General features: G+C 39.1%; 1 protein-coding gene across 1 annotated transcript in view; it reads right to left on the reverse strand.

Moving 5' to 3' along the window:
• Positions 1–24,264, reverse strand: part of CDH19 (cadherin 19) — a 61,533-nt gene extending 37,269 nt beyond the window's left edge. Inside the window, exons 1-6 of the mRNA XM_056131519.1 lie at positions 24,053–24,264; positions 18,940–19,234; positions 8,498–8,617; positions 7,332–7,496; positions 5,442–5,626; positions 4,356–4,609 (exon numbers count right to left, since the gene is read on the reverse strand). Of these exons, the coding sequence (XP_055987494.1) occupies positions 4,356–4,609; positions 5,442–5,626; positions 7,332–7,496; positions 8,498–8,617; positions 18,940–19,234; positions 24,053–24,247 (1,214 nt within the window). The 5' untranslated portion in view covers positions 24,248–24,264. The remainder of the gene's footprint in view (positions 1–4,355; positions 4,610–5,441; positions 5,627–7,331; positions 7,497–8,497; positions 8,618–18,939; positions 19,235–24,052) is intronic.
• Positions 24,265–24,476: the final 212 nt, after the last annotated feature.

The following is a 24,476-nucleotide window of genomic DNA, read 5'->3' on the forward strand; positions in this document are numbered from 1 at the left end:
TGTGTGTGCCAGTGTAAACGATGATTTTATTAGGTAAGAGACCAACTTTCATTATCATCGTCATATATGTGTTGCCTGCATATTCGCAATGCTGGACACTGGTAGTACCTCTAGCTCAATTCATGTATGTTTTCAATAAAGATCTATTGTTTTTACTTGTTTACGCTCTCAAACCACCAAATAATCTGTATTTTGCATTTACCCTACACAGTTGGACAATCAATCAAGCATGGCTTCAAAGAGTCGCAGACCTTTGACTGGAGATTTGTATTAAAAAGGAGACTCTGGAGGTGGTATTTCCTGTGTTTTATCTGCTTTGTTTTTGCTTCCCAATTCTCTGTGTTGGTAATAAAAGAAATGTATGCATGTATATCCACAAGTGTCTACATTTATTTTCATATCATCCTTATATCTGCACACATATGTGATATATAAACACAGAGCACAATGATAGTTCAGATTGCAATCTAAGCCTCAGGCTTCGTTAAGAATTTTTGTATTTCTCTTTTGAAACCTCTTCTAACAAAAAATAAATCTTATTGCTATCGTCTTGGTCTGGAATGATAGCACAGCAGTAGGGCGTTTGCCTTGCTCTCAGCAGGCCCAGCCGAGCCGGGTTTGATTCCTCCGGCCCTCTCGGAGAGCTCGACAAGCTACCGAGAGTATCTTGCCCGCACGGCAAAGCCTGGCAAGCTACCCGTGATGTTTTCAATAGGCCAAACACAGTAAAATTCTCACAATGGAGATGTTACTGGGCTCGAGCAAACTGATGAACAACGGGAGGACAGTGCTACAAGACAGTGCTACTATAGTCTTAAGTGTTTACTTCTTAGTTTAACTTGAAAATACAGGGCCGGAGCGATAGCACAGCGGATAGGGCATTTGTCTTGCATGTAGCTGACCTGGGTTCGATCCCCGGCATCCTGCATGGTCCCCCAAGCTCCACCAGGAGTAATTCCTGAGTGCAGAGCCAGGAGTGACCCCTGAGCATTGCTGGGTGTGACCCAAAAAGCAAAAAAAAAGAAATACATGTAAGATAGCATTGTAGTTATGAGTCAAGAGCCAGGCAAAACTGTCCAACTAATGGAACAGAAAACTCAAGCACAGAAATCTCTGAGATTTAGAATTGAAACGTTGCTTTCTAAATTTGCTTGCGTCATTTTAAAACGCCCATTCCATTTTGATTATGTCACTTACCTCTAATACTTTCAGGTACATATGTAATAGTTCTATCCATTTTTAAACAATCCTCAATATAGTGTTTGGTTTTAAAAAAATCTACGTACATATCTCGATATTAACTCTATGAGGCCAACTTTTATGTGTTTGGCCACAAAGAGTCCCATGGCACCACCAGTCTAGTGATCATATGGAAAAATTCTATCCATGATCCCTGCTCCTGCTTCATATTGTCCTTGCAGTGAACTGTAGCAATACTTTTTTTTCCCTTTTCTCACATAAGTACTGCACATTTCATGAGAATTTCTAGGAGAGTTGATATTGACTCCAAACTTGAGGGAGGCGCTGAGTGTTGTAAATCACTGAGAAATCACACACACACACGTCCTGAATACCCCTGCCCCACACAGGGGAGGAAATTTACTTTCCTGGACACAGGTTAGTCAGTCTTCATTCATTTGCATACTTCACTGGGGCATAACGACATGATTAATTTGTTGTTTCCCATCCATTAAATCAAAGAACAGCTGATGGACTTTAGATTTTTGATGATTACAAACAATTTTGTGTAATAAAATTGTCTCCTTTTCTAGACAGATTGTCAAAAGTAGTCTCAACTAGGATCTCAAAGCAGCAAAATTTTATTCTCTCACCATTAGGAAGCTAGAAGTCTGGATGGCCAAAGGCTCATCCTGGCTCTGACACGTGATGGGCTCTTTCTTGCGTCTCCTGCTGTTTTCTAGCTCTCTGTGACACTCTGTTACTACAAAAGTTGACTCGCACTTCACAGCACAAGAGGAGACACATGAGGTCGAGACCTACACAAAGTCTAGATCTTTCCAAGCAGGGTTAGTGCTTCACAGGTGTTTCAGGGTTTTTAAACCCTTCCTTTATACACAGATGAAGGAAGTTTAAAGGCGGACTCTTCCACAGGAGGAAGACCTTGTTACTCCAAAACTCCCTACGAGATCACTCACTGCTCCCCGGAAGGGCATTTTCTCACAGACCTGGTTACTCACATTCAAGTCTTTTCATATATCCACAAAATGTGTGTGATATCTTTAGTTTTTCTCTGTGAAGAAATGGGTCTGAGTCGCGGATATGACTTGTTCATAGAGTTTCCGTATTATAATATCTAATGAATACCAAGAGCTATATGTTTTTTCATTCATAATGAAGGGATTTTTGGTCTGTTCTGCCTTTCATTTCCTTTGGTTTTCTGACTAGAGAGAGATCTAGTTTTACAGCTTTTGGTTTCAATGTATTTCTCCATTGTTCGCTTCAGCTTGGACATATTTTATTTCCTTCAATTTTTTTCTTTTTGTTATGAATCTAACTTGTTCTAACAGAAGAGAATACACTGTGTTTCTCATATTTACACAATATTTCACAGTCCTATTAGATATTTTAGTTGAAATGGAAATTTTAATAATATTCAAAGAGTGAGTCATGAGCAGTAAGTGACGAAAGCATAAGTTCTTTACAGTTGAAATCTAGACAATATGATAATAAGATGAAAATCTTATGGGAAATGCTTTATGAAGCTCATCTGAGCTATGTGATGGAAGATTTACTCCAATGCTGAGCAGAGGAAGTGCCTTAATATAATTATATCCTCTCACTTTCAGGTCTAAATATTACATTCTTCCTTCAAACTGTACCCTAAATTTTTGTAGTCTGTTATCATAGAGCTTGTGATTTTGATTCAGATAAAAATATTTCTTAGTTCCCAAGTTTATCTGCCCTTAAACAAGAATTTGTTGTTAGTGTTGTTTAGTCAGTTCATTTAACCATTTAACTCAATGAAATTGAGTTTAGGAATGTCCATACTTCTAAGAAACACTGAGTGTTTCGTACTCAGATGGAAAAGCTAAGTATTATGAATTTTTAAATTGAGGACTTATATGAGTTACATATCAATATGCTTTCCTCTAAATAACGGCACATCTCTGAGGGGTGAACTTTCTTCTTTCCCCAAACTGATTGCATTAAGAGTATTAAATAAAGATATCATCAATTCAAATTCTAGCTGAAATTATTTATTTCAAAAATTTTCTCTGTACTTTACTTCCAAGAAAAAAGAATGAGGGAAGGAAGATGGAAGATACAGAGTGAAGAGAGAAAGAGCTCCAGAAATGAGTTAAAATTGTATTTTTATATATACTACTTTTGGTTTCATATTTTTAGAATCTATGTCAAAATGAATATCACATGGAAAAAATGTGATCTTTATATATATATATATAATTTCAAAATTACTTCTAAATAAAAAATTGTGCATAAAAGGAATTGATTTTTTGATAAGTATATATACACTACTACTAAAAATGACTTATTCAGTATATAAGATAAACTGCTTGAGCCAAAGCAATTCTAGTAGAGAATAAGGTAAGTAATTTCCAGTAATGATAAACTAAAACACATGCCCTCTGCTAATGTTTTAATATGGCTCTTTAATTTGCCTCACTTAAATGTACTATTTTACATATAGGAAACATGCAAGCAATAATTATACATGACTTGATATAATATTTTATTCCATACCACTCAAGAAGAAGCAGTAGCCAACATCTTAATACATATTAATTTTGTAATTCTATAGATTTAACTGTGAAAAATGGGTGCATAAGAGATGTTGATGAAAAGAAACATTCAACAGAGTATGATTTTATATGTAATTTGATTATTGGGTGAGGAGAAAAAGGAAATACATATAGGAGTTGAATGTAACAGACTAGTTAAATAGTCTGGGAACCATTATCAAATTTTGACAAAATGTCTTTCTGATTGGGTACTTTTCACTTGTACCCTACTTAAACAGACTCTTGTAAAAGTATGCTCTATTTCTGAAATGGTGTTAAGATCGATCCTATCTGATCCTATTTGTTTCTGATCTCATGAGCCTCTCAAGGGCCTCTTTTCCTTCACCTCCTCATTATGATAGTATTGATGCATAGAATTTGAAAAGGCCATTGCCCATTTCTTGCACATTGTCGTTTTCACCCCATCTTATCCAACAGTGAAACATCCTAGTTTAGCTTGTTGAAAATCGTTAAGTACCGACTAGAGAACTGTAGCTACTCCAGATCCATCTGTACTTAAGTGTGCAGTTGTATTTTCAAGCTCACTTGCATTCATCCAAGGCAATCAGGAAAGGCTGGGCTTTGCGGACATACCCAATTGGAGAATCCCTTTGATCCGGATCGATGGCAGAGACCACGCCTACAACGGATCCGAAAGGGCTTCCTTCTGAGATTTCAAAACTGTAGTAAGGGAGGAGAAAGACAGGAGGTTCATCTTCATCCTCCACGATCACTTTGATGATAGTGACGGAAGGATCCTCGTGATAGATCGCCATCTCCTCAGGCACGTGGCGGTTTATGACTTTCGCTATAATTCGATAGTTGTTCTGAACCTCAAAATCCACTTTCTGCCAAAACGAGGGTAGTAGACACAAAAAGAAATTACGTTAGTAATTGCATGAGAAAGCAATGTTTGGTTGTTAGATCAAGGATCCAGAGAGCCAGTCCAGTGGGTAGGGCATTTGTATTGCATGCTGTCAATCCAGGTTCCATCTCCATCAGTCCGTATGGTCCCTGAGCACTACCAGGAGAGTTTCATGAGTGCAGCTCTGAGAATTATGCCTAAGCACCACTAGGAGAGACCCCCCAAAGCCAAATATGAATAATAATATAAATGAAGTTGCCTTTCGGTTGGATTTTTATTTTGTAGGCAAGTGAACTCTTTTGGTATTGTCATGAAACATTTGCATGGCACATTCTTTTTGGTCCTTTATTGTAAAACGTAGGGATACTTAATCCATTACATTTATAATTGAAATACACTCTTCTAAGCATAACTTTCACATAGACTTAACATTCTGTTACCTAATTATTTTAATGTGTTCTTGAATTTAAAAGCAAAACCAATTGTTCTTTGATGCTTCTGTGGTAGAGCACTTGCCCTGAAAATGTGAGATCCCAGATTCAATCCCACACTGCAGTATATATTCCAGGTGGACTCTAAAAAATCTTGGATGTGGTCACCACAACAATAAAAACAACAGTTTTACAAATAAAATGAGATGCTCTGTAGTAACCCTCTCATTTCTAAATCCCCTTTCCCTCCGTAAAAGTATAAATCACCCATTCTCATTGGGGCTACTTAATGCTCCAAAAATAACTGGCCACTGAAAATAAATCTACATACCTCTGATGAGATTTTGCATTGTTTTTCAAAGCAAATACTTTAAATATGTTTACCTTCTTTAGTTGAACTATTCCCTCTTGGGTCTCATCATTGGTAATGATCTCAAAAGTTTGGGAATTATCTTCTTCAAGAATGTAATCCATGTCTGTGTTCTCTCCTATGTCATCATCATATGCCACAATTTTCCCTACGCACGTGCCAATGGGTGCAGATTCAGAGACAGTCAGGCGGTAGAAACCTTTGAATGAGTGAAGATATTTTGCACATGTAAATAAAATATGGAATTATAAAACCCTGTATGCGTGGACTATGGAAAGGTCCACTGTAGGATAACACTGTTCTGTCCTTCCTGCATAGCCCCAGGTAGTTTAGGTTTATTGGGTTACTTCCATCACAGTGCTCCCATTTCTCTGTGTTTATTTGTAACTTCTTTTTGTGCTCTTTTGACTTGTAAGTATTGTTTTTCTCTTCTCCCTAAGATCTTTGCATAGTTTATTCAGAGCAATGTCCTTTTTGTTTGGACACAAGAAGACATGCTTTTGTAATGTGACTCAGTAATATTTCCCTCCTAGGCATCTGTTCTCTCACCTAATCCTCAGCTGCCTTTCTTCCTAGTGCCCCCAAAAGCAGTGTCCTGACGAGGAACTGGACGGAACCAGGGCAACCGGTAAGCTATGTGCTACTGGTAAGTGGTGAACTGGCATCGAGATGGGCCTGGCCAAAGCTCCATAAGTTAAGAGCTTGGTCATGGACAAATGCTGTCATGATCCAAAAAGTAGTAACTAGATTTTGACCCTGCTAGGGTTAGGAATGAATAATGTGGTCCGAGCCCTGTAGTCTGAGTCTGTGGCAAGATGCTCCCAGGAGAGCTGCCCTACAAGCCTCAATAGTATCTCTTACTGTGCCCATACAAAAATAACTGGTATTGAGATGTTGATAGAGTTATTGGACTAGGGAAAAGAGAAAAACACCTTAAAGGGTATTTTGCCCTTGGGCAGTCAGGAAGAGTTTTGGAATATCCTAGGTGGTGTTCCCTTTGAACTTGATGGCCCTCAGGAAGGGCTTTCTTATGTTGATTTTGCTACCTGACTGGATGCAGTATCAGCCTAGAGTGCTGAGGAGTTGGAGAGGCAAGAGAGCTGGAGAGAGGAGAGAGAGCAGGCTGGCAAGATGGACTGCAGAGAGGCTACCAAGGGGGACAGAGAGAGAAGAATGTAGAAGAATACAGAAGCAAGGAGAGAGAGAGAGAGAGAGAGAGAGAGAGAGAGAGAGAGAGAGAGAGAGAGAGAGAGAGAGAGAGAGAGAGAGAGAGAGCACCCAGGCTGCGAGATGGAGTGTGGAGAAATAAGCGGGATAGACAGGAGATGGAAATGAGGGGAGTGTGAGACTAGGATGGGAGGCTCAGAGAGACTGGGGCAGGCGCTTGGGGAGAATGGAATAAATGGCAACTGATCAACAGGCTTGGCCCTCATTTCGTCCATGGTCTGCTCCGTGGCCTGGGCCCCTGGCTGGGCGGTTACGGAGTGAGCCTTAGGGCCCCCCCATGCTGCCCTCAAAGATTTTTTTCCACCCCACCTCCATACTTTCCACTAATTACTTTTTCTCAATCTCTCTCTTTGTCAAGGTCCACTTGAGCGAGTTACTAAGGAAATGCACAGATCATAAGAATTTAGGGAGGAATTTAAAATTCTGTAAAGGAGACGGGTGGAATATTCTGCTCAGGCTGTGTGCTTCCCCTGCAAAAGCCTCTATAGAACCCACAGTGAATGTCTTTATTTTTTTTTTCTCTTTCATAAAAGTGAAAAATTCTCTACTGGTAGAGAAAACAGTTATCTCTGTAGCTGTTTTGTAAAAGTCAAGTGATGCAATGTGAGCTTTAGAAAAGCAGAGTGCGAGTGCTTATAATTAAATTACAGTGAAAAGTCAAGTTGCTTTCTACTTACTTTCTTTAAATACAGGTTTGTTGTCATTCACATCAGAAAGCTTAATTAAGACACTTGTTGTCGCAGACAGTGCTCCAGGCTCACCGATCAGGTCCTTGACTTGAACAAGGACCCAATACTTGTCTTGACGTTCTCTATCTATTTCAGCAGATATTCTTATGACTCCTTTAATACGGTAACAAATAACAGTTATTATTTTATTACTAAAATTGGCATCTGTCTCATTAGTTAATTTCTTTAGAATTCAAGCAGGCTTTCTGTGTCTAATGTACAAATAATACCCTGGAGAAAAACTGTAAAATAAAACCACCTCTACATCGAGCTTACAGCCCTCATGGTAATAATTAGGTGATGGCATTTGTCACTTATTAACAACAGTGAACATTTATTTCTTTTGACAATTGCTTAAGTCTGGCAGGGTGATTTTAAAACTCATGGGTTTAAAAATTCATGGGTTTTTGTTTAGGCTCACTTTTGAAAAAAAATTCTTCAGTACAAGACTCATAGGTCTAGATCTTTGAACAATCAGCATTTGCTAAACGAATTACTTTCTCACAATTTTGATGTAACCAATATATCCTTAAGAGGGAAAATGTGTTATTCTTTCCACTTTATAAAGCTTTTAACAAATAAGCTCTGAAAGAAATATCAAATTTCTTAATTTAAATAAAAACATACAAAATACACGCCTATATTTAAAAAGAGAATGTCTTATATTGCTTCCTACATCCAATGCTTAACTCAGGCATATCGGATTTATTTCTGTAGTATGCAGGTGTATCTCATTGTGGTTTTAATTTGCATTTCCGTGATGACTGATGAGTTTTAATATGTTTGCATGCTATTTGTACATCAATTATTGTCAACTTCTTATGATTGTCCTTCCCTCTTATTTTTAAATTGTATATAACTTTTTATAATTTTTAAGAATCCTTATATATAACTGATATTACACATAAATCATTTGTGGTATGTGGAATATTTAATCTCCAAACTTAAAAAATAAGCTAAAACATTAAAAATGAACAAATTATTTAAAATAGTAAACATTTTTGTTAATAAAAATAGTTCCTAAGTTGGTCATATTTGAAAGCAGAGACTATTTTTCTCCAACAGTTGTCAACTTAGAATGATGTTTATTCCTAATTTATTTTATTCAGAGATACCTGTTGTTGGTTCGATGGAGAAATATGGTTGGCCTTGCAGTAAACTATACAGAAGACGAGCATTACTGCCACTGGAAGGGTCGTCAGCATCGCTGGCTATTACCTGGATAACAAACATTCCTGAGGAGAAAAGAAGTAGTTGCATGAAATTAGGAAGGGATTTACTGGATAATGAATGCAGTGATGGATGGATGTCTTTCCTATGTAAGCAAGATGATGACAAAGAGTCCAACATCGTCTCATAAGCCATTAATGTTGTAACATTTTGTATGGACAGAGACTATAACTTGACACAAATGAGGCTTTATTACCACATCAACAAAGATTTGTGTTGGTGTTATGGGGGCTGAGCACAACCTTAGTCAGGACAAGTGTTACCCCACAAGCAAAATTTTCATCTCTGTTTAATGAAAAGTTTTCAACATGTTAAGTAGATGACATTATAAAATTCATTACAGCATTTAAGTCCTGATCCTTCAAAGGCAAGTTATTAGTAAACATATGAAAGGGATATTATAAACATTTCTTTAAAATAATCTGTAGCCCCTGAAGGATGGTACAGAAAATAAGGTACTTGCCTTGCTTGTGGGAAATCTTGGTTCAAAAACTAGCACCACTTATGATCCCAGAGCACTGCCAAGAGTGACTTTTGAGTACTGCTAGTGTGACCCATACCCCAGCAATCATGTCATGACACTACTTCAAAAATTACAGTGTTGAGGAACTAGAATGATAGTACAGTGAGTAAGGTGCTTGCCTTGCATATGGCTGACTGGGTTTAATTTCCAGCAAGCCCTATGGTTCTGTGATTCTCCCAGGAGTGATTCCTGAGCACAGTGTCAGGAGAAAGACTTGAGCACAGTCAGATATGGCCCCCAAACAAATATACTGAGAGAGAGAGAGATGTTGAGATATAACATTATTGAAATGAACTTAAAATAGTATTAAGTTTGTTGTGATAAATTATTTCACTTTAACTCTCTTCAACAAAATATGTAATTATTTCCAAGACATTTATACAGGACAGATATTAATAAGGCAGGCATTACTATTACATTTTTGTACAATACAAATTGTGAGAGTAAAGTATGATTTTCAAATAATCATTGAAATTTAAAATATTTCTTAAAATACTGAGATTTGGGGCTAGAGCAATAGCACAGTGGGTAGGGCGTTTGCCTTGCATGCAGCCAACCCGGGTTTGATTCCTAGCATCCCATATGGTCTTTTGAACATTGCTAGAAGTAATTCCTGAGTGCATGAGCCAGGAGTAACCCCTGTGCATCGCCAGGTATGACCCCAAAAAGTAAAAAAACAGATTTTACATTTTTTTTAAATTAGATTAAAAAGTTCTTGCTGGAAATTCACATTTCTTAAAACTATCTTCTCTGTCAATAAGAATAACAACGTTCATTACAAAAAAACAAAGACTGTGATTTTTGTGGGGGTATTATAATCTAATAACTGAGATACTCATACAAAGTTCTCTTTTAGTAAAAAATGTATAAGCTTCTAGTAGGGAGTCTATTAAATATAGATGTATAATCATAATTTTGTAATGATACATTTTAATATTTGTTACTTAACATATTATATAATCATCCACCACAGAGAGAGAGAGAGAGAGATGTTTTAAACTACATCTATTTATTATTTATGACAACCAGAGTGGTGATCAGAAAACATCAATGACAGAAGGAAAGAGGGATAAAAGAAACAGTAGAGGATCTCACTTGTGGAACCTGAGACAGAGGAAATAATGGAACCGGAGTAGACTGGTGGTAACTGGGGTTAGGATACAGATCGTGCTCAAAAGGACCACAGCAAAGATCAAAGATGCATTTCTGAGGAGAAACACACAGTGTTTATAGCCCAACAATGATGTATTATATACCTTAAAGCTCCTTGCTAAAAGATGGAGCTTTAAATGTTCTCACACACACAAGGTGACAGTTATCTGAATGGTAGAGTTGTTGCTGTGGTAATCAATGCAGTGCATAACCATTAGATCAACAAAGTACAGAACTTAAACAATCTTATATGTTATTGAGAGGGAGAGAAAAATCTGCCAGTCCAAAATGTGTCCTTGGCAAATGGCTTCTTTCATGGAAGATTCTGTGATATCATAGTGGAGGTTGCTTTGAAAAAGGCCTGTTTATGCATTTATTGATAAGAATAGATAAGGTCTATTCAGGGTCATGTCAACATGTCATAGCACAGCGGGTAGGGTATTTGTCTTGCACGCGGCCGACCCATGTTCAAATCCTCTGTCCCACTCGGAGAGCCCAGCAAGCTACCAAGAGTGTCCCGCCCGCACGACAGAACCTGGCAAACTCCCTGTGGCGTATGCCAAAAAGATTTACAACAAGTCTCACAATGGAGACATTACTGGTGCCTGCTCGAGCAAACTGATGAACAACAGGAGGACAGTGCTACAGTGCTAAAAAACTTCACTGAATTTTTCAACCGAAAACTTCCCAGAAACAGGAATGTGTCTCTTGGATATTCAAATTTTATAGCAAATACTTATGTAATTACTGGGAAGGAATGGAGTGAAGATAGATGGTCGGCAACTACACCACCTCCGCTTTGCTGATGACATTGTTCTAATAACACCAAACATTAGCCAAGTGGCACAAATGCTGGCTGACTTTGACCGTGAGTGTGGAAAGGTCGGACTACAGCCGAATCTTATGAAGACAATGTTTATGAGAAACAGCCTCGTCCCTGACGCTTCATTCACTCTCAACAGAACGACCATCTCCGAATGCAACAGTTATGTGTATCTAGGTTGAGAAGTCAACATGACAAATGACCTGGCACCCGAGCTGCGCAGGAGGAAGAGAGTGGCTTGAAACGCCTTCAAGAGTGTCGAAGAAATAGCTAAGACGATGAAGAACCTCCAGCTCTGGGCACATCTCTTTGATTCCACTGTTCTTCCTGCATTAACATACGTCTCAGAGACATGGACCCTACGCAAACAGGATGAGAATGATATTTGGGTCTCCCAGAGAGGAAACGAAAGAGCTATGCTTGGAATATCACGTTTCACTCAAATGAGAGAAAGAATCCAAAGTTCTGACCTCCATAGACGATCAAGAATCAGGGACGTTGTCTCGTTTGCCAAGGCATCAAAAATCAGATGGGCTGGACAAGTATTGAGATTTGGAGATGACCACTGGACTAGAGCCATTACTGACTGAATTCCACGAGATGTCAAAAGACCACGTGGCTGCCCACCTGCCAGATGGTCAGACTTCTCCGTCAAGACCCTGAACGATTGGTTTGAGGCTCTTCATATTCCTAGAACGAATGGATGCCATTGGGCTACACTAGCACGTGACAGGGACAAATGGAGATGACATTACTGGCACCCGCTTGAGCAAATCAACAATTAATAGGAAGTCAAGTGATCAAGTGATAGCAGATACTTAACAAACATTAAAGGAAAGGTAAGGTTATTATTTCAGAGGCTGAACTCACAAACAATGAAAAGGACTTAGAGTCAATATTCAGCTTTTGTAGAAATTGGAAATGAGGAAATGAGGAATGAGGAATCCCTATTTCATTACCTGCTGCCTGTCAGGTTGTTTTCTTCTTCCGCCTGCCTGTGAAGCAACTGTGGATTTCACACCCAGTACTTCAGTCATTTCCAGACAAGGCTAATTCTGTCTCATTTCTGCCCATTATGTCTTACATTTTGTGTGAAAGGCAATGCCTTTGCAAATAGGGAAACAGAATGTTTAGTCACAGTCCAAGTTAAATCTTTTTGTCTTGGAGGTGGGGCAGAAAAAAAAAGTTCTTATTCAAAAATAATGAGATTTCAAGCATAAAGTTAAGCAGCAAACCCCACCAGGAATTGTAAATGGGTGAACAATTAATAATTAAGATAAAACTTGTGTTTTTATTGTTTTGTTTCTCCTTGGCAATTATCCTTACATGCAGCTTCCATTTAGCAGTCAATCAAAATGTAAGTTTAAAGTGTAAAAGGTAAAGGTAAAGGCCCTCCCGTTGATCATCGATTTGCTCGAGCGGGCCCAGTAACGTCTCCATTGGAGACTTTGTTGTTACTGTGTCTGGCATATCGAATACGTCACAGGGAGCTTGCCAGGCTCTGCCATGGGGGCGAGATACTCTCGGTAGCTTGCCGGGCTCTCTGAGAGGGGCGGAGGAATCGAACTCGTGTCGGCCATGTGGGCTGCGTGCAAGGCAAACGCACTACCGCTGTGCTATCGCTCCAGCCCGAGTTTAAAGTGTATATTCAATTATAGTGATTAGTAGATGACTCCAATGCAACACAAGAATCACGGTCACGGTCCTCCCGTTTTCATCGATTTGCTCGAGCTGGCCCAGGAACATCTCCATCATGAGACTTGTTGTTACTGCGTTTGGTATATCAAATACATCACGGGTAGCTTGCCAGGCTCTTAGGCAAAAAATAATAAAAGCAAAAAGAAAAACTCTACCGGTTTATTTTTTAGGCTTAGTAGGTAGGTAGGCAATTTAGGAGCAACTTTAGCACTCAGGAACCTCTGAAGCTGATGAGGATGAGAAAGAAGATGAAGAGTTGAGTATATCCATAGGGAAAAGTATCCATATTATTGACCAGTGAAATATTGAGATTGATAGAAATAGATATAGTTAATATTTCTAACTGATGATTAAAAGTCATTGACAAAATGGGTGAGTAAACAATAGGAATATCCGTCTGTTTTCTTACACTAAATAACACTTCTGATAGTAGCTGATCCCTGCTCTGTTCACCCCTTGCTCCCATGTGTTGGCACAAAAAAATGCTCAATCCTATGAGTGAGATTCCACAGGAAGCCTAGACCCCGAACAGCACCTAACAGAATAACCCAAGTCACATGAAGGTAATTCCTATGGCCAACATACACCTCAGGTTTCAATCCAGAAAGGGATTTGTATTCATGAAATGTTGCACTGAGAAATATTTTATGATTTTTATAGAAGCAACTTCTGTGAGGCAAATATCTATCACTAAATATTGTGATAGATTTAGTGTATCACACACCTTGCAGCCTCCTTCCAAGACTGCAAATTAACCAATCTTGGACCTCCTCTTCTCTACCTGAAATCCTGCATCATTTACTCTTGCACTATTCTCTCATACTTCACTGCTAATTTATAAACTCGTGTTACTTGGTTTACTATGAACCAGTTCATTAGCTTATCTGACTGTGTTTCCTCCATTAATATCCCAAATTCTATGGTCCTATTTTATGCAATAGCTTTTCTTTTCCATTTCTTTCCAACACACTGATTCCTTATGTAACTCCCCACAGTTATAAATTGCCCATTCTTAATAAATTACAGAAAATAACAAAATCACCCTTGCCCAATACTCAGTGCCTCGTGTCTCTGTTTTACCTCCTATTCTAATTTTGTTTAAAGTTGACTACATCTACTACTATCTCCTTTTATTCCATTTGTGTAGTAATTCCTGCAGTACTGCAGCTGCAAAATCTGACCAGACTGCTCTTTATCACAATCACTAAAGACTTTACACTTGTCAAATCACAAACCATAGCTTTGCTTGACCTGATGGCAGCTTCCTGGTGTGCCAGAAGCTCTTCTTTGAAAAACTCTTCTATGTCCTCTTCTTCCTGTATCACTGGCTAATCCTAATTAATTGATTTGACTTTATAAACCAATCCCCTTTTTTCTCATCAGAGACATTACCATGTATGTTATCTTTTCTCCAACTACATTGATACCAAGTATACTGCATCAACTGTCATTCTTGACATGCTTGTGACAGGTTAATAACTTTTCTACAACATATGAACACTCATCACCTTTCCTAAGAGAGCTTTGTCCTAGTACAAGCATAATTGTCATTTTAGGGAGATTCTTGTTTGAATATCACTTGATCACTTGACATCCCGTTGCTCGAGAAGGCACCAGTAATGTATCTGTTTATCCCTGTCAGGTGCTAGTGTAACCCAATGGCATCTGCTCATTCTAGGAACACAAAGAGCCTCAAATCAATTGTTCAGGGTCTTGACAAAGAAGTATGACCATCTGGTAGGTGGGTGGCCACACAATCTTTTGATGTTCCATAAAATCCAGTCGGTAACGGCTCTAGTTCAGCGGTTCTCTCCAAATCTCATTACATGTCCAGCCCATCTGATTTTCGACACCTTTGCAAATGAGACAGCATTCCTGATACTTGAACGTTGATGGAGGTCAGAATTTCGGATTCCTTCTCTCATTTGAGTGAAGTGGGTTACTCCAAGCATAGCTTTTTTTTTCCTCGTTGGGAGACCCGGATAGAGTTCTCATCCTGTTTTCGTGGGGCCCAAGTCTCTGAGGCATATGTGAATGCAGGAAGAAGAGTGGAATCAAAGACATGTGCCCGGAGCCAGAGGTTCTTCATTCTCTTAGCTATTTCTTCGACACTCTTGAAGGCCTTCCAAGCCACTCTCTTCCTCCTGTGCAACTCAGGTGCCAGGCATTTGTCATGTTGAGTTCTTGACCCAGGTACACATAACTGTTGCACTGGAGATATTCATCCTGTTGAGAGTGAATGGAACTTCAGGAATGAGACTGTTTCTCATAAACATTGTCTTTGGGAGATTCAGCTGTAGTCCAACCTTTTCACACTCACGGTTGAAGTCGGCCAGCATTTGTGCCACTTGGCTAATGTTTGGTGTTATTAGAACAATGTCATCAGGAAAGGGGAGTGAGTTGGTGTAGTTGCTGATGGTCTACCTTCACTCCCATTCTTTCCCATTCTAGTCATCGCATGATGTTCTTGAGGTTGGCACTGAAGAGTTTTGGTGAAATGATATCACCCTGCCAAACCCCTCTCTTGACATCGATGATCACTTCTTTGTAGAATGGTGAGATCCTGGTAGTGAATCCGTAATACAGCTCACGGAGGCTCCTGATGTATTGACTTTGAATGCCCTGTTTGGCTGGGACTTTGATGACTACTTCCATCTCAACAGAATCAAAGGCCTTCTTTAAATCAATGAACGTTAGACAGAGCAGTATCTTGCACTCCTGAGAAACATCAATGAGTTTGCTTATCGTATGAATATGGTCGATCATGCTGAATCCTTTGCAGAACCCAGCTTGCTCTTATGGTTATCTTTCATCTAGTGTTCTGCCAATCCTATTCACGATGACTTGAGTGAACAGCTTGTAGATGACAGACAATAAAGAGATCGGGCAATAGTTGACAATGTTGTGCATGTTTCCCTTCTGGTAGAGTAGTAGAGTCCTGCTGGTTTTCCATTGGGACAGAACCTTGCATTCAGACTGGTATTATGTGAAGAGCTGAGCCCGTGTATTGATGAGTATCAAGGGCAGATTCTTCAGGTGTTCGCGTCTGACCTTGTCTGGTCCTGGAGCTGTTTTCTTCTTTACCGACAAAATGGCATGTCGGATTTCAGAAGGGAGAACGTTGGGAACAACATATGCATCCCATGGAATTTGATATGTGGGCAGGTGCACGTGGTTATCAAAGAGATCCAAGTAGAAGTCATGATTAATCTTCTCCATTGCCCTTCTGGAAGATGTGTAGATCCATCAGGATGTCAGAGGGCAGTCATCTTGGTCTTGTAGTTGGTGAAGGACAGGTGGGAACTGCAAATGCTTTTCCTCATTGCGAATGCATTTCTTTGCTTTTCCTCCACTACCTCCACTATCTGCACTACCCAGCTGCTGCCACGCTCCAGGACGCTTTCAGGACACTCGGACTGAGAAGTCACACATGAATAAAGCCCTGCAGAACCTGGCAAGTGCTACTCGGAGACCTTGGACTCTAGGCTCAATGGACCCAGGAATGGGAACAGAGATCTTCTGCCTGCTTTCAACAACCTCAGGTGTCTAAAGGAATTAAAATAAGGAGCCCACCCTACCATGCCCTATCTGCTTCCACCAACTGTGACCCAGGGATTCCACACAGAAGACTCACCCTACCAGTATTAGATAAATATTTCACCAGCAGACCTCCACTGCCTCCACTATTTCCACTACCCAGCCTCTGACATACTCCAGGATACTTCCTGGAAACATCATAAGACACATAATGTCCATCTTGCAGGATTGAGCACCAAATTTGATAGGGTTCAAATATGTTTTGAACCATGGGAACACCTGCAAGTATGATTAGAGGCTGCCCTAAAAGCCTCTATCCCTCTTGGAGAGAATGGCAAGCTACCGAGCATATCCCGCCTGCATGGCAGAGCCTGGCAAGCTATCTGTGGCATATTTGATATGCCAAAACCAGTAATTACAATGGGTTTCACTACCCTGACCCTGAAAGAGCCACCAATATGGCAGCGTTAAGAAGGATGAGAAAGGAGAGGCTGATAAATTCTCCAGGCCGAACTGGGCTGGCAAAATGAAGAAAGACAAAAATGACTGTCTGTACTTTCAATGCATGTACCCTGGCATCAGATGCATCCATCGAGGACCTGATGGTACAAGCAAGAAAGATCAAGTACGACATCATTGATCTGACTGAGACCAGAAGGCATCAATTACATTACGCTGTTTTCAACACTGGCAAATAACTGTTCCTTGGAACATGCGACAAAAGAGGCATTGGTGGTGTTGGTGTCCTTGTCAACACAAACTTGGCCATAAGCATTGATTCATTCGAATGCCTAACAACTCAAATCAGACGATTACACTTGAATAGATGTGGCTCACTGCCGACAGTTTCTATCTCCTTTGTCTATGCACCAACATCCAATTATGATGAAGGAGAAATTGAGAAGTTCTACATGGAGCTGGAGAAATTCTATAAAGACCACACCTTCTACAAGATCATTGTCGGTGATTTTAATGCCAAGATAGGACCGGGAAATCAGTCCCTTTGAATATACTCTCCTAAAATTCCTCCCATTTCTATGGAAAATTAAGCAGCATATTTACCACTTGCTTAACACTTTTGTAAAGGACAGTATTTAAAATATTATCTCATTTCTTTAAAATGTTGGCCTATTATGTCTAAAATACAGGTTCACAGTAGCAGCTACCTTATCTCTCTCCTTTCCAATTCTGTCTTTGTTTTTGGGTGACACCCAGAAGTGCTCACGGATTACTTCTGGTAGAACACATGCAAGGCAAGTGCCCTCTCCATTTTGCTATTTCTCTGGCCTATCTCCTTTCCAATTCCATCCCTGGCTTCAGGTTGCAAGTTCCAGTCCCCAGTACAAGTAAGAGCAAATGATTGTTGAAGAAAGAAAAAAGGAGGAGGAAGAGGAAGATAAGAAAAAAGTAGAGGGTTGGAGATTAGAAACCGTTTTATGTCCTAGTGGCCAGATTAAATAGTGTTATGGCATTTATAATAATAAGAATTGGCCTTATTTCATAATACACAGTTAAATTTAAATAGAAAATATCTATTCTGAATATTTGCAGAAAGATGGGTTTTAATCGTCACCTGCAATGGTTACAAAAATAAATACAGTGGAATATGCATTTTTACACTTGTCCTAAAAATCCAATGTTTTGGTAACAGTTACAAAGAAAATTATCATAATTAAAATAATTATTTAGTTACATTTTTATCCTTCTTCTTACATTTTATGAGTTAAACTTTATCACATATTGTATTCAATGTTTTAACAATGAAAGAGAATAATATACGCTTTCCCTAATTTAAAAAGCTTTTTCTTTTCCAAAGTACTTAATTCTTTTATCTTTCCAAAAACACTCTCTTCTATAGGCATTGTACTGTAAATGTTTATAAAAGCAACATTGAATTTGAAGTGAACTTAAAAATGCTTACAGAAACACAGAGGCATTCAACTACTGTGTTTTGTTTATATTTTTCATGATCCGTGATTTGATAACCATACTGTTGCATAAATTATCTTAAAATATTTTCCTATTTTTCATGCACAGTTTCCAGGAGAACCTAATTTTCATTTGACACACAGAGTATTTTGTTTTTGAAAGAAATTTGCATACTAAGAAAAGTAGCAAATGAACAAGTGAAAGAAGTCAGGGAATCATTGAAACCAACAGATTAAGCTCTTTGGATAACTTTGAAGACTGATATGATCTCTTAACAAAATTAATAATGTATTGCGCTGTTGTTCACAAACTGATGCTAATTTTTCCAATATTTGCTGGAGCACAGCGGGTAGGGCATTCGCCTTACAAGCGGCCAACATGGCTGACCCGAGTTCGATTCCTCCGCCCCTCTCGGAGAGCCCGGCAAGCTACCGAGAGTATTCGATATGCCAAATACAGTAACAACAAAGTCTCCAATGGAGATGTTACTGGGCCCGCTCGAGCAAATCGACGATCAACGGGAGGGCCTTTTACCTTTACCTTGATTGAACAAAGTTGCAGAAGAAGTGTGAATGTAAAAGTCGGCACCATTCAATTCTAAAACATATACTTGAAACTTTGAGTTATTTGTTAAGGTATCTCTGATGTAAATGAACAGGCAGTACCTTCTGGAGACATCTCTGGTACAATGGCCTCATAGGGTTCATCTAGGAATTTTGGTTCATTGTCATTGATATCCGTAACTCTGATGACAAACTCAGACTCAGGCTCCACTGCCTTTCCAGTAGTGGTGTCGATTACCTGCGCTCTTAGCGTGTAGAGGGCTCGTTCTTCTCTATCAAGCCTCTTTATGGCATATATGTCACCTGTCTTGCCATCAATGATAAAGGTGTTATTAGCTCCTTCTCCCAAAAGCTCGTACTTGAAAGAGTCATTTCCGTCGTCTAAATCAGTTTGGAGCTGCAAGTAGAAAAAGCATAATTTAGTTCCAGACTCCCTGACTGAATGTCATGTTTGTTGATTTTATTCCTCTGTCTGCTTTTTCTCCAAGAATTACATCTATTCCTCATATTATATGAAGTATAGCGCAATGAAAGTCTTAAGACTCAAATGTACCATCAAGTAGTCTCTGAATTTTCATTGTAAAGAACATTAGAAGAAAGGAATCAATTAGAAACTAAAATAATTGAAAAGAATATTTCTTTACATAAATTACACACAACAAAGCTGTTTTAAGTGAGCTCCGTGAATACTCCATGAAGATACTGGAACCACACTTTCATGATCTATATTAGACTGGGACTTGGGGACAGATCATAAAATAATAATCTACATGAATAGAGACAGTCATGATATGTCTCAAGGCAAAAAAACACAGAGAAAAACAAAAGGAAATTTGAGTAAAAAATGTGAGCTGTAACGAAGAGAGTAATAATCTTAACCATCCATAGGGCATTTGCCTGTTATACTCTGAATTAATTTTTATTGCTTTCTCAATTAATCTTTATAAAAATTGGATGAGTGTCTTCTGTATTGATGCAACAAATCCTTTCTGTAAAGATTGGGCCATTGAGAAAGTTCACAGGGCAGATGCAAGATTTCATGAGAAGGGGGGCTGGATTGGACCTCCAGCACTGTAAAGTTCCTTGAGTTCAAAGGGCAGATGCATCGTTTCATAAGGGGGAACTGTGTTGGACCTCCAGCTCTATGCAGTCCCCTGAGGGCTGTTGAGGGTTATCTATGAATCCAGAGCTGGGAGTCGCCCTTGAAAACATCCAAGTGTGTCTGTCCTCTACAACCCCTTCACTCCTGTAAAACACAAAGAAATAAATGTGAGTCTGATTTTACTTTTGTTTGGTTTGGGGGCCATACCTGGTAGTGCTCAGGGTTTATCTCTGACAGTGCTCTGGAGACGGCTTGAGGTGCTAGGGCTTGAACCTCGGTGGGGTATATATATGAAAGGATGCCCCTGCCCACTGTGCTATCTTTCTGGATCTTACAGACTTTTAGAGTCCAGGGGCTTTCCTGAGGATTTGTGACTTAACCTTCAGGTCATGCTGATCCTGAGAGATCCTCCTTAAAACTTGAGGCTTCAGCTCTTATGTTTTTGGCCAACTTAGATCTAAGATGCTTTTCTTCTGAACACAATCTACCCATTCTCAATTTTTTTGCATTCTCATTATTTTTACTATTAAAATTGAAGCAAATGTTATATATAGAATATATATGTGTGTAGATATATATATATATATATATATATAGAGAGAGAGAGAGAGAGAGAGAGAGAGACTGGAGTGATAGCACAGCTGTAGGGTGTTAGCCTTGCGTGTAGCCAGCCCGGCCAGATTCGATTTCTCTGCCCCTATCAGAGAGCCCAGCAAGCTACAGAGAGTATCTCGCCCGCACGGCAAAGCCTGGCAATCTACCCATGACATACTCAATATGCCAAAAAACAGCAACAAGTCTCAAAATGGAAACGTTACTAGGCCCGCTTGAGCAAATCGATGAACAATGGGATGACAGTGTATATATCTATATATATATATATGTATATATGTATATATATATAATAGAGAGAGAGGTTACAATGATAATGGTTACATTTTTATATCAATTTATGTAGAGTGAAAGCATTCTAGAAATAAAATGTGAATCTTAGCTAAATGGAAGTTTTCTTTGCCATTTATGCCCTAAGAACTTCTATTAAAGTGTAAAAAGTTAATTCAAGAAATAAAATATATCTTGGTGGCAATGTGCAGGGGTATCCAGTGTTTATTCATGACTCAGTGCTCTGGGATCACTCCTGGTGTTACTCAGGGGATCTTATGTGGTGCCAGAGATTGAATCAGTGTTAGCTAGAGCAAGGGAAGTGGTTTAATCCCTATTCTAGCTCTCTAGTCCAAGAAAGGCAACATTAAATAAATGCACAACCTTTCTCCTAGCTCATGTTATGAGGCATTACTATGGACTATAATTCTCTCCATAGACTTGTGAAGAATATTTAAACATGTCTAAATAACTATGTGTTCCATATTTTAATACAGTATTGACTATCACAGCAATGAAATGAAAGTAAAAGATCATAAACAATCTTCAATTGACTTTTTGTCTTTAGCTCTTTTAATTTACTTCCATTACTCATAGGATAAAAATGAAGTCTTCATACCATCGTGTTAAGGAATTCAGGTAAGACATTCTCTCCAATAAAGCTATTGTATGAAAGAAAAACCCATGTATTTATTTGATAAGAATTTGACCCCATATTTGAATGTAGAGAACTTAAATTTTAGTAATAGATAAATACAGTTCAAGTATAGGAATAATTCAACTTTCTTATTTCTTAGGTGTATTTTCTTAGCTTGCTATATTTTTGTTTGGTGCGACTATATTGTTTGGGAGGTTACACTTGCAATATTGGGGTCTAAGGTCCAAAGAGGCATGTTCCGGTACAATGCAGTGCCAGGGATAACATTACTACCTTGGACATTATAGCTTTTGCACTGACACCCTGAGATAAGTCAAAATATTATAAGAGCATCTATCACTTAATGTCATAAAAGGCATAATCTCAACCCACTTCAGTGTCATGAATTTTAGTGCCAGAAAATTTTTTTGTTTCCTTTTCAAACTAGTTTGTTCAGTGACACAGTGACTATCAATTGGCAGACAAATAGCACTTTAAGTGTTTATTTAACTAAACTTTTCGAATCTAATTGTTTAATAAAATTGACCAAAAGCAATATTGTCCTGGACACATAAATTACATTTTAGTTTTTATCAGCTTTTTAATATAACTACAGAATTGTGCTTTACTGCTCATTTCTGTATACTTGTCTGTATATTACTCGAGTATAATCAGTTGTGTAGAGAAAAAAACATCTGTCAGAATACTTTATTCTGTTTGTTCAGGATGAAAAAATACAGGCAAAACTCATCGTTATGTAAAATGCCGAAGTGGAAGATTGGTTTCGAATTAAAAGAACAAATGTGTCTATAGACTACTTTTAGCATGTCTCTCCCACCCTGGGAGGGTCTTCACAACACCCTTTATTTGGTGCTCTCTTCTCTATCTGAGCTTCCTTTTCACCTAGCACATGTGGCTGGCCTTCAGACCAAACATGATTGCCACTCAATGCCTCTCTTGCAAAACACAGTACCCAAAAGAAGAGAGATAGAACAAGGGGGAATGCCCTGCCACAGAGGCAGGGTGGGACGGGGGGGATGGGGGGTGGGGGGATGCTGGGACCTGTCGTGGTGGAGGATGGACACTGGTGGAGGGTTGGATACTTGATCATTGTATAACTGAAACCCAAGCACAAAAATTTATAAGTCATAACTGTACCTCATGGTGTATCACTAATAAAAAAATGATAAAAAAATAAATAAAAGACACTGGCATACTCTAAAAAAAAAAAGAACAAATGTGGAAAATATGTTGGTCAGCAGGGAGGCAAGTTTCATGGTGACCCCACTGATGCCCTTTCTTGCAGTGCAATATTAACTTAAAGTCACTAAAAGTCACCAGTCCATGGTAGACTGTCCCCCACTGAGCAAGGGCGGGGCACACAGGGTTTGAGACAGGTAAGTGAGCTGACACAACCGTGGAACTGATGTATGCCATCCTGCATGTAATTTACCTACAGTCTTCTTAGAAAATCTCAAGGGATGAGAATATGAAGTGTAGCGTGTTCATGTCCCCCCCTCAAACACACACACACACACACAGATACACACCACACACACACACACACACACACACATGGAAATCTCTTCATTTAGGATCCTACTCTCAAATTTTAGCTGCATGTATTTATTTTATTTGGATGAAGGGCTAGAGGAACTACTCTGAAATCTGGACCTCACACTCATACTACAGTTGTCCTGAAAGGACTAAAAAAAGGGAGTTAATGAATTTTGAACGCTTCACCCTTTGGGCCCAATTAAATTTTAGTGCCGGTTAATTACTGGTTAAACTTATTTCGGTTCATTCATCTCAAGACAGAGTCTCATAGAAAAGAACATGTTGCTGTAATTACCTCTGTTTAAAGAAAACCAAATAAATAATAAAACCCCAAAATATAAATAGGAACTATTCTGTCTCATTAAGGAGGCATTCTTAAACACACTCATGGAAGAAAGAGAAAATATTCTTTGTACCTCAACTTCACTAATCAGATGCAGTGCACAGGCATTCGAAGCTATTTCATGGCAAGGGGACTGGGTATTAAACTGCTTCATTACAAATTAATGAGGGGTAAATCAACATCTACTTAGCATAGGAGAAAATCAGGCTAAATATTGGTGGTAAACACAATTACTCTCAGTGTGGCTGTTTTGACCTATCACCTAAGAAAAATCCCTCTGACACGCAGATTTTGACAAGCATGCTGTTATCTCACAGGGGGACCAACGTGAAATTTGAAAACCACAGTTTCCTTCTGCCTTGACTTTTTGTGACCATTTCAGATGCTTGTAAATCTTTTTTTTTTGGTTTTTGGGTCACACCCGGCGACATACAGGGGTTACTTCTGGCTCATGTACTCAGGAATTACTCCTGGCGGTGCTCGGGGGACCATATGGGATGTTGGGAATCAAACCCAGGTCGGCAGTGTAAAAAGCAAACGCCCTATTGCCCCAGCCCCAGTAAATCTGAAACCACTATTATGCTGGTGTTTAGATCATAAAAAAAAGGGATTGAGCCAAAACCAGACATCCTGGATATATTTCTTTAGAGGACTACAGCTTGTCCTCTACAGCTGCTTAGAAAAGTGGTGGTACCTGGCCAATGTGATAACGGCTGGTATTTAATTCTTCAGGCACATCGAACTGTTGCCATGTCCACCCACGTTTCTCCCTCAGAAGAGACTGTCTCGGTTTCTTAATATTCTCCACGCTGGAGTCGGCTGTTGGCATAAAACAAGGCCAGAGAAGAGAAATTCCCAAAATTCCAGGTAGCAAGGAAGAAGAATTCATTCTGCAGCTTGGATGCCAAGGGGTGATCCTTAGAGAGAGCGCAGGGTGTGAAAACGCAGTTCCTGGATTCCTTGGTAATCCTGTCTTCACTCTCAAGTGTCAGTCAGAGACCTATAAGATAAGAAGGAAATCTTGACATTTTGAAAATAACACCTTCTCACATAATTATGAAAGACAGGTCACAAGTTTGGCATCCCTCAAAATGAAACCAAGATATACAATTTATCTT

This window comes from Sorex fumeus, unplaced genomic scaffold, assembly GCF_029834395.1.
Source record: "Sorex fumeus unplaced genomic scaffold, SorFum_2.1 ptg000092l, whole genome shotgun sequence".
NCBI classification, from domain to species: Eukaryota; Metazoa; Chordata; class Mammalia; order Eulipotyphla; family Soricidae; genus Sorex; species Sorex fumeus.